Source organism: Xyrauchen texanus, chromosome 30 (assembly GCF_025860055.1).
Source record: "Xyrauchen texanus isolate HMW12.3.18 chromosome 30, RBS_HiC_50CHRs, whole genome shotgun sequence".
NCBI classification, from domain to species: domain Eukaryota; kingdom Metazoa; phylum Chordata; class Actinopteri; order Cypriniformes; family Catostomidae; genus Xyrauchen; species Xyrauchen texanus.
The window spans coordinates 19,750,437-19,767,037 of record NC_068305.1 but is presented as its reverse complement, the minus strand read 5'-3'; the positions used below and the strand labels follow the sequence as shown (position 1 = coordinate 19,767,037).

Sequence of the window (16,601 nt, the reverse complement as noted above, 5' to 3'; positions counted from 1 at the left end):
GTTCAGCAGTCTACATAAGCTTTATTGTGAAATGTAGATCACTACTGTCTCACCACAGTGTTAATATTGTTTGTATTTCTAGAGACAATTAGCCAGTGTTCCTGGAGGTCCTCCCATCCCTGGGCCTCCAGGTGGACCTCTCCTTCCTCCTCCACCTCCACCAGGTGGCATGATGCCTCCTCCACCACCTCCTCCACCAGGCAGTGCTATGTTGCCTCCTCCTCCACCACCACCACCTGGCGGTCCCCCACCACCTCCTGGACACCCTCCTTTTGGTGGGGCTCCACCTCCACCAGGAGCCCCTATGGGACCATCCATGAAGAAGAAAAACATTCCACAGCCATCCAATCCACTCAAGTCCTTCAACTGGGCCAAGATATCTGAGGTGAGACTGGCATGATAAAAGCAACGGGCTGGCACATCCAGGAGCTCATCTGTTTCTTAAACCTCTACTTTTAAGAAACACTTCTGGAAGTCCACAGACTCAAATTTGGGTTGAGCTATATTTAAAACTGTCCTGGATTCTGCTTGGTTGATAGCACATCATAGAGCAGGGGACGGGAACCTATGGCTTGTGAGCCACAAGTGGCTCTTTGTTAAAAATCAAGTGGCTCTCCGGGTGTCTCACCATTCACCAACACATGATCGTTTAAAACTTTCTAGAGAGAGTGGGTGTGATTGCAAAGCTTGAAGTCATAGACACTATTTTCATTTCCTCTCTCACAAATTTTTCATACAGAAAACTCCTGGTGAACAAGGTTTGAAATTAACACCCCCGCCAAATGCTAAGTTTTCAAGCGCAATGGTGGGTAATTATGCTGATGTACCAGCCACTGTGGAGGCGACCTGTAAGACTTCTCGGAGTGATATATGGCAAGAAATTAGACACAAAGATGTGCAACGAAGCATGTGTTTATATTTTGAAGGACAGATGAAAGAAAAGCCGCCGATGCATGACTGATTTGATATGTGTGCGCAGTGAGCTCTGCTGTTTGTGAGTGCAATTAAAACGCTTCTCCAAGACACGCACATGCATATAGTTCTGGTCCTCGTTTCCCAATAAATATTGATCATAGTGGTTAAGAGCTTATTCTATGAGTGATTTTACGAACTTTCAGAATTTTTTACGTGCACCCAGGGTGTGGTATACTGTAGTTCCTGCCAAATGCGACAAGGCTCAATCCATTTCGTGAGCTCCTTTGTCCAAATGCATGTATTTCATGTGCAAGTAATTTAGCTCATCTATCCTCAAAAGGCAGGTGACCTGTAAGATATCTCGGAGTGACACATGACAAGAAATGCTGTTAGTCACAAAGACATGCACTTGAAAAAACGTTATTATATTTTTATTATATAAGAACAGACAAAAAAAAAGCCATTATTGCTCGAGGCGTGCAGCGGGACAATGTCTCATGGAACACAAAAGAGTTATCACTCCTTTTTCTCTGTTTCATTCATCTGAAAACTTTTTGCAAGATCAATGTCATCTATGAGAAAACGGCAAATGATCTCCGAGCATCTCAGAAGGTGCTGTGAGTTTTGCTTAAATTCCACGCAGCAGTTTGCTCTTACGCATTGTGAATGCAACTATGTTTGCATTAAAAAAACAAAGATGATAGTGATTAAATAATAAAATAATATAAGACACCTTGAACCTAAAATGTAGTTCTTTTCTCTTTTCTTTAGGAAGCATAAACTGTACTACCAAAAGGCAATACAAACACATTTGAAAAGAACACACAATGGCAGCATTTTTTGGGGAACAAATGGGAATTTATTTGGTGTATTTATTAATATGATTTTTATTATTATCTTTACATTTATAACTTCTTTAATATCTTAATTTGTAGGCTATTAGTAATTTTTTACCTATTGCTGTTGAATGCTTGCGTGATGGCAAATGGGGCTGTTGGAGATGATAAATGTTTGGATTTCAGGTGTTTTTTATCTCTTTAATTGCTTTTTCATTTAGTTTCAAGAGTAATTTAGAAATTTATTTTGTTTAAGTTTTTCATGTTTCAATTAAATGTATTTAATTTCCAAGCAAAATCAATAAAACAAAAATATTCTCTTTAATAAAATATTCATTATTAAAAAAAAATTCCAATGTTAAATACTTTCTCTTCTACCAGGTTAATATACTGAGCCAACTAGTAAGCCGTTCATAAGTTTTTGAACCAATAGCATGAGTTTGGGGCAGGACTAGGGGAATTATTCGGGAAACCTGCTTGAAAACAACCATTATTTTTGCAGTTAAATTTAGTGTCGCTAGTGGCACAGAAATGATCCACTTCAGCTTTTGGAAAAAATTAAACTGCACTAAATCTAATTAATAGTTTGTCAAACATGTAAAAGTTTTTTACTTATCTGGAACTTGCACGGTTGTTCTAACATGAACCCAGCATTTGTAACTTGTGTACCAAGCAGCATGCAATTCACTATGGCACAATCAATAATCACAAGCAAATGTACTCTTGTACAGCAATATAGAGGTTAAGCAACATTAGAGTGATTTCGTTATAGCTGTAAAGTTGTCGTGAGCACAGATGTTTTTTTTTTGTTTTGTTTTTTGTAACAAAGGCTTTGTACTGGATGGAAATTGGGTTTAATATTCCACTCTCTTTCACAGAGCAAGCTTGAAGGGACCATATGGGCAGATGTTGATGACTGCAGAGTTTTCAAAATCCTAGACTTGGGGGACATTGAGAAGACCTTCTCTGCCTATCAGAGGCAACAGGTCACTGAAACAAGGCTTCTTTCCCTGTTTCTCACTCTTTTTCTTCCAGGATGGTCTCACAAACCATTACTGCTTCTCATGCATGGTATTCAAAGATATGTTATAACTGCATCACATAATCACAAAGGATGGGGTTTTGATTAACAGACTTTAAAATGCGTTGATATCACCAGGCACAGACGAGATTTAAATGAAAAGCAGACATTGGCACACCGTCCTCATTACAGTTGGTAAACCACAAATTTGGTCACATTATACAGTGATTACACAAAATTTCTTATGGCTTTACAGTCAAATTAGTGAAAAAATAAAAAAAGGGGAAAATGTTTGTCTTTATTGGACACAGCTTGAGATACAGCTCACTTCATTGGCTGTCTTCTTAATCACTGCATTATGTGCTGCCTCTAGTTTGAAAATAAATGATTGGAGATCTTAGAAGCATGCCTAATACATTGAAATTAATATTGATTAAGCATATCAGCCCTCTCCAATTTCATTAACTATATACCAGACAAATTAACATTCTTAAATTTTACATGTTGGGTTATGCCAGGGTTTTCAACAAGTCAAAAAAAAAAAAAAAAAATTATATATATATATATATACACTCACCTAAAGGATTATTAGGAACACCTGTTCAATTTCTCATTAATGCAATTATCTTATCAACCAATCACATGGCAGTTGCTTCAATGCATTTAGGTGTGTGGTCCTGGTCAATCTCCTGAACTCCAAACTGAATGTCAGAATGGGAAAGAAAGGTGATTTAAGCAATTTTGAGCGTGGCATGGTTGTTGGTGCCAGACGGGCCGATCTGAGTATTTCACAATCTGCTCAGTTACTGGGATTTTCACGCACAACCATTCCTAGGGTTTACAAGAATGGTGTGAAAAGGGAAAAACATCCAGTATGCGGCAGTCCTGTGGGCGAAAATGCCTTGTTGATGCTAGAGGTCAGAGGAGAATGGGCCGACTGATTCAAGCTGATAGAAGAGCAACTTTGCCTGAAATAACCACTCGTTATAACCGAGGTATGCAGCAAAGCATTTGTGAAGCCACAACACGCACAACCTTGAGGCGGATGGGCTACAACAGCAGACGAACCCACCGGGTACCACTCATCTCCACTACAAATAGGAAAAAGAGGCTACAATTTGCAAGAGCTCACCAAAATTGGACAGTTGAAGACTGGAAAAATGTTGCCTGGTCTGATGAATCTCGATTTCTGTTGAGACATTCAGATGGTAGAGTCAGAATTTGGCGTAAACAGAAAGAGAACATGGATCCATCATGCCTTGTTACCACTGTGCAGGCTGGTGGTGGTGGTGGTGTAATGGTGTGGGGGATGTTTTCTTGGCACACTTTAGGCCCCTTAGTGCCAATTGGGCATCGTTTAAATGCCACGGCCTACCTGAGCATTGTTTCTGACCATGTCCATCCCTTTATGGCCACCATGTACCCATCCTCTGATGGCTACTTCCAGCAGGATAATGCACCATGTCACAAAGCTCGAATCATTTCAAATTGGTTTCTTGAACATGACAATGAGTTCACTGTACTAAAATGGCCCCCACAGTCACCAGATCTCAACCCAATAGAGCATCTTTGGGATGTGGTGGAACAGGAGCTTCATGCCCTGGATGTGCATCCCACAAATCTCCATCAACTGCAAGATGCTATCCTATCAACATGGGCCAACATTTCTAAAGAATGCTTTCAGCACCTTGTTGAATCAATGCCACATAGAATTAAGGCAGTTCTGAAGGCGAAAGGGGTCAAACACAGTATTAGTATGGTGTTCCTAATAATCCTTTAGGTGAGTGTATATATATATATATATATATATATATATATATATATATATATATATATATATTAAATGAACACTGTTTGAATGAACATTAACTTGTGATATGATAAGCATTACTGTTTGTAATGTAAAAATGTAACGTTCTTCCTAAAATGTATTGTAAAGTGTATATTGGGGTAACTGTGTTGAATGAGAGTCTGGGTGGGGGTTCCTGGATCTGCAAAAGTAAAAAAAACCTGTACTAAAACATTATGGATGTTGATTGATTTGATAAAGGAAATAGACTAATTTGATTTCACTAGATATACTTGACGTATTCGCTTAAACATAACATTTCCTCCAAAGTGTTTAGTGTAAAATGCAATTGGAGAGGCAGATGTAAGTAGCTTGTGATGTTTAGCTTATATGTTTTGAAGTTACCAGGCCATTCATGATAAATTAGCATGCATCTTACAATGCACAACCACTGGCAGATCCCCATTCCCATATAAGGCTCTGCTTCCATGCACCGTCACACTCACCATTCACCATCCAAGTAATTTCATCATGTGCTCATGCCTGTTTGAGTTTGTTTTGGCTGAATTCACCAAATTACACTGTCTCTCTAACATGTGCTGCATCTTCCTTGCTTCTTGCCTGCATTGTAGGACTTCTTTATGGTCACTAACAGCAAGCAGGTAAGTGTGGTTGAAGATACCTAATAGTGTTTTGTACATCTCTGTCCCCATGCACATCACTTTCTCTGTGTTAATAATTTTGTATCTAGCCAGTGTATAGTGTTCATGTGGAAATAGTTCTTCCTCGACTTCAGATAAACTACCAGTGAAAAGTTTGGACACACCTTCTCGTTCTTTATTAATACTATTTTCCACATTTTCGAATAATGTTAAACTGTGAAATAGCACAAAAGTGAATCTTAAACAAATCAAAGTAGCCACCCTTTGCCTAGTCATAGCCCTGGATATGCATTTTCTCAACCAACTTCAGGAGGTATCCACCCAGGATGCTTTTTAAACAGTGTTAAAGGAGTTCCCATGTATGCTGGCCACTTTCTTTTCTTCCACTATTCGCTCTAACTCATCCATTTTTCTGTTGAAATGTTAGATGGTAAATATATTCATATAGGCCTAATTTATATTGCTTACAAATCTTATTTCAAGCATCCAAGCTGAAGACTTTTAATCAAAAGGTTTTAAAGATCAAGAGATACAAATTCATTCATACACTATGTTAATGTGTCTACATTTTCCACTGGTAGTGGAGTTTGAGTCTATTCGCTCAGTTATTTAATTTTGTATACTTGATTGCTGTTTTGTTTATCATCAGCCAATTACGCCCTTTTGAAGTTGAGTGAAATGTGTCTCGTTTTGATCACAGAAAGAGACTGAGGATGATGCCCTGAGCTCCAAAAAAGTCAAAGAGCTCTCTGTCATCGATGGCCGACGGGCTCAGAACTGCAACATCCTTCTTTCACGGTGAGTGATGTGTCTGCCCCGGGTATGAGTTCACCTGCCGTGTCTGTGGACAGAATTTTAATGTAATATGTATATGTGTATATATAACTGTAATGTGATATGTAATATCATGTCCTGTGGGTAAAACCTTCCCATGTCCTAGGTTGATACAGTCTCTTCTACCTAAGTTAATTTGTAATTTCATGTCACTAAAACATATCCCGTCCCTTAGTTTCTTTTCTTGTATGAGGTAGCTTTCATGAATTGTCTTCATGAATTAATGCAGTATGGGTCTCTGAAATTAACAGGAACCATGCCACATTAATTACAATTTTTCACTCTTGACTCAACCTGGATTTCATTGCCAGGAAGGATACTTGACTTTCTCATGGGTCATGATATTTATTAGTTTCTAATTCCCAAGGAGACATTGGATTTCTTGGATTAATGTAGCCATTTCACATCCAAAAGAGGACCTCTGATTTAGCTACTATGCAGCTGTTACAACACAGAACTACAAAGTTTCACAAAGCTCTTTTGAAATAGCTATGGATGAACTGTGCAAATACATCAGATTTATAAATTCAACATGCCTCATTACCTGGATTCTTCAAACAATGTTTTTTCAATACCTAGACCCCAGGAAATATTTTTTTCACTTTTATAATTGGATGAACAAGGCACACTTATCCAAAATATATGACAAAGTAAAGGAAAACACGACTATAGATAGTCATTGTAGAACTCCTGGGTAGAATATTAGTTTTTAAATTTCTTTCCACCCATTTACAGCATTATACTGATGTGACTAAACCGTGTGAATGAGTAGAACAGTAGTCTTCCATGCAGGACCTAATAGGACCACTTGACTTGACTTGACTTAATACTTTAAATATAAAGGGTTCTTGCAGTTTATTTTTCTAATCGGAAAAGTCCTCTGTATGCATAGTAGTGGTGTGGAAACCAGCAGAGACCTGGCGATATGAAATTATATTGATATTTGGATACTGATAGGCTAATATTGTGATATTATGACTTCTGCGAGTCATGTGACAGAACATTAACGTGTATAAATATCAGTCACTTCTGAACATTAATCATTGCTCTTCACAATCACAAATGTGACCGATTATGGTTTCAAAATGGTGAATTGCCCCAAAAGGTGAGGAGTTTGGATCCCTGAAATTGTAATTTTTTTCATGCATTATTTTGTGGAATTTGATAATTTTCCACAGCATACCTGACAATCTTTCACGGCATACTAGTGTGCTCTATGCACAGTGGTTGGGAAACACTGGCATAGAGCATAGGCACATCAATGTTGATGACTCATTATCTTAACTTATATCCACTTATAGACTTATATTCTTATCCTGTCATGAGTTTTTGGTCTAATAAAAATAATTGAGTGTTTGGGTGGTCAGTCTCTTTTTGCCCAAAAATATTAATGTAAAAAAAAAAAAAAACGCTACACAAAATATTGACTCTTGGCGTTAGAATATTGATAGAGTGTCATGAGGTGAAATATCAAAATACCCACCTCTTATTTTGGGTTAGGAAATTTTTTTGTCACATCAGGATAGCACTTTCTGTAGTTAAATAGTTACCACAAAGCAAATTGTAACAGTTGGTCATAGCTGGCAAACCAGACGCTCTCAGATTTCTGATGGCTCACTAACTGATTGTGGTTTGGCATGGTGTGCAAACACTAGAGTTACTCGCAAAGCAAGTCAGTTTTTTCTTGTACCCAAACTACATGAAACAAGCAACTTTGCTTATTTTGAGTAACAAATTAAGGTCATGCTTATTTAAAATAACCACTTCTGAAAAGGGTGCACCATTTCTTGTTCATTTCAAACACATTTGACATTTCATTACATCTGAAGTATTCTATAAACAAATTAATTGTGACTGGATCAATCAATGTCAGACCACTTTGAACACTCCATAAAAACTATTTCCCCAAGGGACCTTTAGCCCCTGCAAACAGGGTGGTTATTTACCCCAAGTACTTTCCTTTCACGTATAGTTATTGATTTTTTGTTGTTGTTGATATTATCACCTTGATCAAAACTTAAAAAACAAATAAGCATTTTGTCTCAAAATTAATTTGATAATTTCTAGGATATTCATTAGCTACATAAATATGCAACATTTTAAAAATGATTAAATATTAGATCAAATTGCCTCTAAATCCAACTTTAGACATTACTTGTCAAGACAGCTCACAGAACAGGAGAATTTTGCAGTGTAGAAAGACAAACAGGTGTTTCGAAAAGTACTGTCATAGTTGTTAATGTTATTTTGTGTTTTGGGAGAAAATAAAATCAAAGGAGCATTTTACCATGGTTGGTCTTTAGCCCTGTTTTACCCTATATACTGTATGATGAATACGGTGCTCCAAAATAAATTTGGCATTCCAAGGCCACTGTCTTAATTCATTAAGTGACAGTGCATTCACATTAAGTATTCAGAACCCTTAATTTTTTCACATTTTGTTATCTTGCAGTCTTATGCTAAAATACTTTAAATAATATTTGTTCACATCATTCTACACTCCATACCCCATTATGTCAAAGCAAAAACCTGATTTTTTGATCACATTGACATAAGTATTCAGACCCTTTGCTATGACACTTGAAATTTAGCTCAGGTGCATCCCATTTATCTGGATCATATTTGAGATGTTTCTACACATTGATTGGAGTCAAAGTGGACAAGATTTGGAAAGGCACACACCTGTCTATATAAGGTCTCACAGCTGAAAATGTCAAAGCAAAAACCAAGCCATGAGGTCAAAGGAACTGCATGCAGAGCTCAGAGACGGGATTGTGTCGAGGCACAGATATTTGGAAGGCTACGAAATTAGTTTGGCTGCATTGAAGGTTCCAAAAAGCACAGTGGCCTCCATAATTCTTAAATGCAAAAAGTGTTTTATGAGGTTAGTGCAGCTGGGGAGAGGTGAAAACATGTCAAACAAATGTGGCGGACGTTGTGACCGCGAGAGGTGGCCTACACAAGGGACCAGGGTGAAATTATTGGCTTTTAGATTCACCTCCGGTCCGAGCTCCTCCCTCTCCAGAACTACCATCGCCATGGCAAATCTGACATCAAAGGATCCTTGCCACTTTGCGAGTAATTTTGAGCTCGACGTGTGCAGTAATACAAGTACTTTATCTCCCTGTGCAAACTCCTGTAGCCGAGCTCCCCTGTTATACAGCCGGGACTGACATTCTCGCGCCTGTAGCATATTCTCCTGTGATAGTCACCCCAATTTGTGGAGTTTTGCTCTCAAGTCAAGAACGTATTGAATTTTATTTTTGCTCTGTGAAGGTTCCTCCTCCCATTTTTCCCTCATGACATCTAACACGCCATGGTGCTTATGCCCATATAACAATTTAAATGGGGAAAACCCTGTGGAGGCTTGTGGAACCTCTTGCACTGCAAATAACAGGGGTTCGAGCCACTTATCCCAGTTTTGAGCATTTTTGTGCACAAATTTACGGATCATATTTTTTAAGGTCTTATTAAATCGTTCGACCAAGCCGTCCATTTGTGGACGGTACACGCTTGTGAAGATTTCTTTCAGAATCCCCAATCAGGAGATAATTTTGAAGAGTGCCTCCACAACACTACATGCTGAGATGTTGCTCAGTGGCACTGCTTCCAGATATCGTGTTGCGTAATCAACCAGGACTGAACGCAATGCAATGCCCACGTGCAGTCCATTCTTAATGGTCTGACGAGGTCTATGCCAATTAGTTCGAAAGGAACCTCCATCAATGGAAGGGCGGTGCAATGCCACTTTTGGAGTGGCCGGCGGATTTACACACCACAGGCAAACATCTCTATGAATGTCCAGCCAGTAGAAATGGGCCATGAGATGGCTTAGTTTTCTTCTGTCCTAAGTGACCTGCCATCGGATTATAATGAGCTGCCTAGAATAAAATATCCCAACGGCCCTTTGATATCAATAGCTGGGTTGTATTTTAATTTGTCAGAGTGTCTTGTGACACTCTATACAACCAATCTTTTATTATTGAAAAATATGTATATGTGAGTGTAATGCCCGGCTGGAGACAATGACCATCAGTCACTTTCACTTAGTCAAATGCGTGCTTCAGGTTTTTATCTCCTGACTGCTCTAGTGGGAAATGCCCTACTGGGAATTTCCTAAGGGCGGGGGATGATGACAACCCATTCCCCAACATCAGTCTGATGTAGAGCAGCCGCAGACGGCCCAGGCCACGCCTCCCCAGTCAGTGCTTCCCACATCCCACACCGGTTTACTTTCACACAAGACCCATCCACACACAACCCCTTCAATAATGATCGAAAAACTGGCCAATTAGTACAGTAGTGATGGGTCGTTCACGAACGAGCCGGCTCTTGTAGGTGAACGTTGGGAGCCGGCTCGCATATCAGAAGAGAACATGGGAGGAGACATTAGAAGGGGGAAGGGCGTGGGGCGTGCCGGCTCCTGGATACGCTGCCAGAAGGTCTTCTGCCAGCTGGATTGCTTTGTCCAGCGAAGCATACCCTTCAGCAACACCAACTGCTCCAGCCCCCTTCTAGGGTACTAAACACCACAGCACCCGCCGGTCCTCCTCCTGGGCCCGGAGGAGTGCCTCAGAGTGCTGTTGCTCCTCTCTATGAAGCTCCCTGAGGGCCTGGTGTTGGCCCTAGTGGATGCTGGCAATGTACTAGGAGACTTACTCCTGCGGCAATGACTCCATTACAATGTGAATCCAACTCGAAGGTCAGTTTATTCTTCACACAAACACGTTTGCTTGACTGCGTAATGGTAAAGCGTCATATAAACACTCAAAACGTTCTATTTAGTGGGACAGGCTGCTGCCAACACACTCAAAGCTTCAGCTGTGCTCTCTCTCCCTTACTCTTATGTCTGGCCCCTTTTATTTCCACCACATCATACTGTGAACAAAGAAACAGCAATTAATCTCAGGTGAAAACCCTTGCTGCTTCCTCTCTCCCCAGATGAATGCTTGACCATGCCCTTGCCCTTGAATACTTTATGAATGCACTGTTTGTTACGTCTTTTAGATTATTTTAGATTTTAGATAGACAGTATTTATGATCAATGATCTTTTATTGCAATGTTTTGGCAGTAAATAGTGCTTTGACTATGGTAGTGTGACTGACTGACTGACTGACTGACTGACTGACTGACATTAAGGTCCTCTTTAACCCCAAGTAATGCACATTAACAGCTGGCTTCAGCACCATCTGTAGATCATGGCCTGTGGTTCTATTACATTCTCATCTTCTTTAAATGCTCTCTTAGGAGTCTGTACAAGCAGAGAGCGGGGTATAATCCATTGTACAGCCACCCAGTGGACCACCCAAGCTGAAATTCATAGGGATTTCAATAGCTTTGCCTCTCAAGGGAGGGCCAGTAGGCTCATTAGTGTTGGTTTAGGAATGGCGAATGTGGTGTTGAGCTACAAGGCAACAACGGGTGAAAGATAGTGGTCTTGTGGATAGTGGAAAGATAGTATGTCCAACTCTTGATAATTAGAGCTCAGTTGTGTATAAAAGGTATAGTTATCCCAAAAATGATTCTGTCATAATTTACTCTAACCCTAATATTAAACCAAATCTTTTTTGCGGAACATGGTGATGTTTTAATGAATATCTCAGTGCAGCTTTTCAATACAATGGCAGTTGATAGTGACTAACAAAAGTGGCATAGTGGCCAAAAAACTGTCCAGAAGTATCATATCATAAATAGTCCATGTGATTTGTGTATCATATTAGTCTTTTGAAGGCATACAGTATGAGAGGTTTTGGTGAGAATCAATTTTTATAGAAAATATTGATGTATGTTGCATTATTAAGCTTATTCACAGTAGCAAACTTATTCAAAGTAGCATGCTTGTTCACTCAACATATAGTTTTTAGTGCTATTTCAAGTTCTCACATGAATACTTGAGCCACTGTGCAACGTATGTTGATTTTCCATAAAAAATGACTTAAATTTCGGGTTCTAACCAAAATTGTATGCCTTTTATAAGCTTTAAAGTGAGATATGGGTATCCACTGCCATTGTATTAAAAAGACAGACCAGGAAAACATCTCCTTTTGTGTTTTGCATAAAAAAGAAATTCATACAGGTTTAGAATAACATAAATGTCAGAATTTTCATTTTAGGTGAACTATCCTTTTATTCAATGCAGTGCTGTCAGGTCTCAATCAGAGGAGGAAATGGAACATACTTGGCCAGTTGCACAGCAATGGGTTAAAAAGGGCTATGAATAACAACATTCTCCATCATTAAAGTTGATTCATTGCATTTAACAATGCTGGTAAAGTGTCTGTGACCACATGAAATGGAAATTCCTCTGATATTCTGCAAAATATCCCCCCACAGTGTCTCCACATTATTATTTTCTGATTAAACAATAAACGAGGGAGACTTGAGGTTACACTAATCATGTCCTAGTAATGACGTTGGCTTGCCTCTAAATGAACTAAGGCTGCCATTATTTAATTATTTTCCTTCCTCAGTTCAATTTCACTCACTCCAGACTGTGAACTTTGTTAGAAGTAACTCAATAACAGAGATTTTGGAAATTGGATGCACTGTTTGGCAGAAACACCTAAACTCTAACATGGAAAGTTCTCTGGCCGTGTTTCACATCCTTGCTGCGCTTTTCAGCCTCTCTGGATTCTGGCAGGAAAATGAAGAGATCTCTCCAGCACTGATCACAGGCCTGTCAGACACCTGTTCTTTTTGGCCTAAAGTCCACACCAAGCTATCCCTGGATCACATACTTCTCCCTATCATTAATGTGTAATCTAGGAGGGTGGGCTGCACTAGGGGATTTTCCTGTGGGCTATTTTGACTGCCTCTATCAGAAGGCTATCAGGGATGTCTACTAAGAATAACTGCCAACATTGATCACACCTTAATTTAGAGGAGGAAGCATTTTATCTTCTTTAGATTTCAGCTTGTGTAAACAACATACTATACATCAGGGGTTCTCAACTGGTTTTACTACAGGACCCAGATTTGACATTGGATATCATGATTAACTTGGATGAGGACATTTTAATCCTGTCCATCGCAACCTGTCCATCGGCCAACTAATTACCTTTGCCATTAATCTTAGCCTCCACAAAGTTCTGGCTTTGTCAGAAATGTGCGTTTCAGTTTTACCATGACTGCTCCAATAAAGGCCAGATGAGATATAACACCCGGTCTGGTGCTGTAATTTGGGACGATTGGCACCAAAGTATTGGCTGCAGTGTGTATCTCCAGACATAATGTTGCACAGTGTGCCATGGATTTTTCTCAAGATTGCACTGGGATCACATCGAACAATCTGACAATCAATAATTGTAAAGGCCCATAAAAATCGTACAGTATGCTAAATTGGTTAGCTTTTACCAAGTGACAACTAAATTTGTACCGCAACAGAGTAGAGATTGTTTGGGCGCATAGCCTTTGATGTCAACAACAAAAACAAATGGGAAACTTTTGCTCCTGTTTAAATATTGATAAGCCTATTTATGCTTACGTGCCTTTGATTATTGCCAGTTAGCATCGTTTTTCGCTGCTGTCTGTGACCCTATCAGAAAAAATCTGCAACCAATTTTGGGGTTGCGACTAACCAGTTAGAACCACTGCTTTACATATATAGCTCAAACATATCGCTGGAAATGGCAACAACCTATATGGGACAAGCTGACCACAGATGTAATGTTACAGTTCACAGATTATTTAAAGCAGGCAAATGCTGTGTTAAATTATATGTGTCATGCGATAATATCACTTCTTCATTCCAGTAATTATATATAGTGATAGCCAGGAAATTCCTGGTAACTGGAACAAACATTTAGGTTCGACATAGGGCCTCCAGATTAATACCCCTTCTAAATAACACTCTTTAGTTTATTTTTACTCTATGCCAAAGGAAAATTTATGTAAGTTTTGAAAAAACAGATTTCCTTTCCTTAAGGTGATTAATTAGATTTCTCTGGTTCTTCGCTGATTTGGCTCTATCAGTCCCACTCCAATTTCATTTTTCAGATGGATTTATTTGTTTCTGTCTGCCTAATGTGTACATCCTGTGCTTGTGTTTCAGTTTAAAACTTTCCAATGAGGAAATAAAGAGAGCCATTCTGACAATGGATGAACAGGAAGATCTGCCTAAGGACATGCTGGAGCAGGTGAGGGTCATAATGGAACAGAATGGAATGTGAGGGAAAGAAGGAAAAATAGTCTAAGCTACCGCTTTATTTTATAAATATTATGATCATTGACACCCATTCACATAAGATTTAAAGGGTTAGTTCACACAGTGTTCTGTCATCATTTGCTCACCCTGATATAGCAAACCCTTATGACTAGCTGCATGCAAATTTTGGAAATGGAATATATATATATTCCATTTCCAAATGGAATATATTATATATATATATATATATATATATATATATATATATATATATACACACACATACACACACACACACACACACACACACACACACACACACACACTGATCAGCCATAACATTAAAACCACCTGCCTAATATTGTGTAGTTCCCCCTCGTGCCACCAAAACAGTGGCAACCCACATCTCAGAATGCTTTTGTACAGAGTGGTTATCTGAGTTACAATAGACTTTATCAGTTCAAACCAGTCTGGCAAATCTCTGTTGACCTCTCTCATCAACGAGGCATTTCTGTCCACAGAACTGCTGCTCACTGGAGATCACTTTTTTTCCCCATTCTGATGGTTGATGTGAACATTAACTGAAGCTCCTGACCCATATATGCATGAATTTATCCACTTCACTGCTGCCACATGATTGGCTGATTAGATAATCGCATGGATGATTGTTGATGCCAGACGGCCCTCGTCTCAATATATATAAAACTGGTCAGAAGTTTACATAAACCTTAACCAAATACATTTAAACTTGTTTTTCACAATTTATGACATTTAACTGTAGAAAACATTTCCTGTATTAGGTCAGTTAATGCCCTTAATGACCCTGTGGTAAGAAGGTCGCCTGGTCTGATGAGTCTGTTTTCTTTTTTCCAACATCATATTAGACATGTGGTCATAATGTTTTGGCTCATCAGTATATATATTCTATACAGTGTATATATATATATATATATATAGAATAAAAATAAAAAAAAATTCACAAAAAAATCTCACCAAGATGCAAATAAAATGTCCAAAATGTGCATACAAATATGTATACACTCACATAGACATAGCACATAAACTATGATGGAAACACATCGACTAAATATATTCCTAGACACGTATGAAAAAAGTCATTACTGTACTAACCAGTGGAACAATATGATTGCACAGCATGATCTCAAATGTTGTTCTGATCATCCTAAAATACTGGAGGCAAAGGCTGTCATGAAAATGATTGGCAACTATTACTTACCAAAATTGTCTGACATGCTGTCGCTGTAGAAATACATAGTCAGAGCGTTTTGTCTGCATGTTCTATACCACAAGTAATTTGATATATTTAATAAAAGAGCCTGTGGCTGCTTCTCCAATTTTGCACCAATTACCCTGGGTGTGAGTTTGTTCTCTTGAACACACTAAATGAAAACGCATCTTTTTTCACAAATTGCTATATTCTGAATTTTTCACATTAATTAATTTGACAACTTATATTTGTCAGTGGCAAAAAAAGACAATAAAAAAGAAGAAATGTTGAAAAGTGTTTTGAAAAGTGACCACTCTTTTCCATTTAATGAAAGTGAGCTGGGATCTGGGCTGTTGAACGCCAAGATGACAATATAGCAACATTAAAATGAGTCCTTACAACTTGCATAACATTCCAAGGCTTCTGAAGACATATTATTGCTTTGTGTGAGAAACAGACCCAAATTGAAGTGGTTGTTTCCTTGCAATGTTCCCCTGGCCAGAAAACTTGGGTCAAAACATTCTTCGACATTTCTCCTTGTGTGTAAAGAAAATCATACTAATGAAACTATTAACTAAATCTAAAACTATGGCAATATATCAGGCTGATGCCTATAATGTCACATTAGATGGACTGAGAACTATTCTAAGGACTATTATTAATACTGGTGTCAGTGATTGTGTGTTTTTACTACTCCAGATGCTGAAGTTTGTCCCGGAGAAGAGTGATGTGGACCTGTTAGAGGAGCACAAACATGAACTGGACCGCATGGCAAAGGCTGACCGCTTCCTCTATGAAATGAGCAGGTTGGGATATATATCAAGTGTTGACTTAAACATACAAATCAAAATAGGCTCTAAAAATGAAATAAAACTCTCATAGTGACAGTTAACCAAACTAAGTTGGTTTGCTGGTTATAGCTGGAGTCGGGAATCAGAGTCGACTCCAAAAAACTCAAAATCAAACACCCGTAATGACAACAGATGCCCCATCTTAAGTTTTAATAGTTTAAGTGAACAGCACATCACAACGGATCTGTGACCACTACAAGCACTCAGGGGTGTAGACAGTGCTGATCTTTCTACGCTATATCCTCAATTTGTTTTTCTCTAGCACCGAACATGCTTCATTCCCGTTCTGCACGCATTGCCTTTCTCTCACGATATAGACAC

The 16,601-nt window shown here is 38.8% G+C and overlaps 1 protein-coding gene across 3 annotated transcripts in view; it reads left to right on the top strand.

Moving 5' to 3' along the window:
- LOC127624163 (disheveled-associated activator of morphogenesis 1-like) overlaps positions 1–16,601 on the top strand; it is a 122,199-nt gene that overhangs the window by 92,669 nt on the left and 12,929 nt on the right. For 2 of the 3 annotated variants that reach the window (XM_052098851.1, XM_052098850.1), the window contains exons 14-19: positions 83–385; positions 2,630–2,737; positions 5,194–5,223; positions 5,924–6,021; positions 14,109–14,193; positions 16,129–16,235. In XM_052098851.1, the coding sequence (XP_051954811.1) occupies positions 83–385; positions 2,630–2,737; positions 5,194–5,223; positions 5,924–6,021; positions 14,109–14,193; positions 16,129–16,235 (731 nt within the window). The remainder of the gene's footprint in view (positions 1–82; positions 386–2,629; positions 2,738–5,193; positions 5,224–5,923; positions 6,022–14,108; positions 14,194–16,128; positions 16,236–16,601) is intronic. The other variant, XM_052098853.1, reaches the window with a different exon arrangement.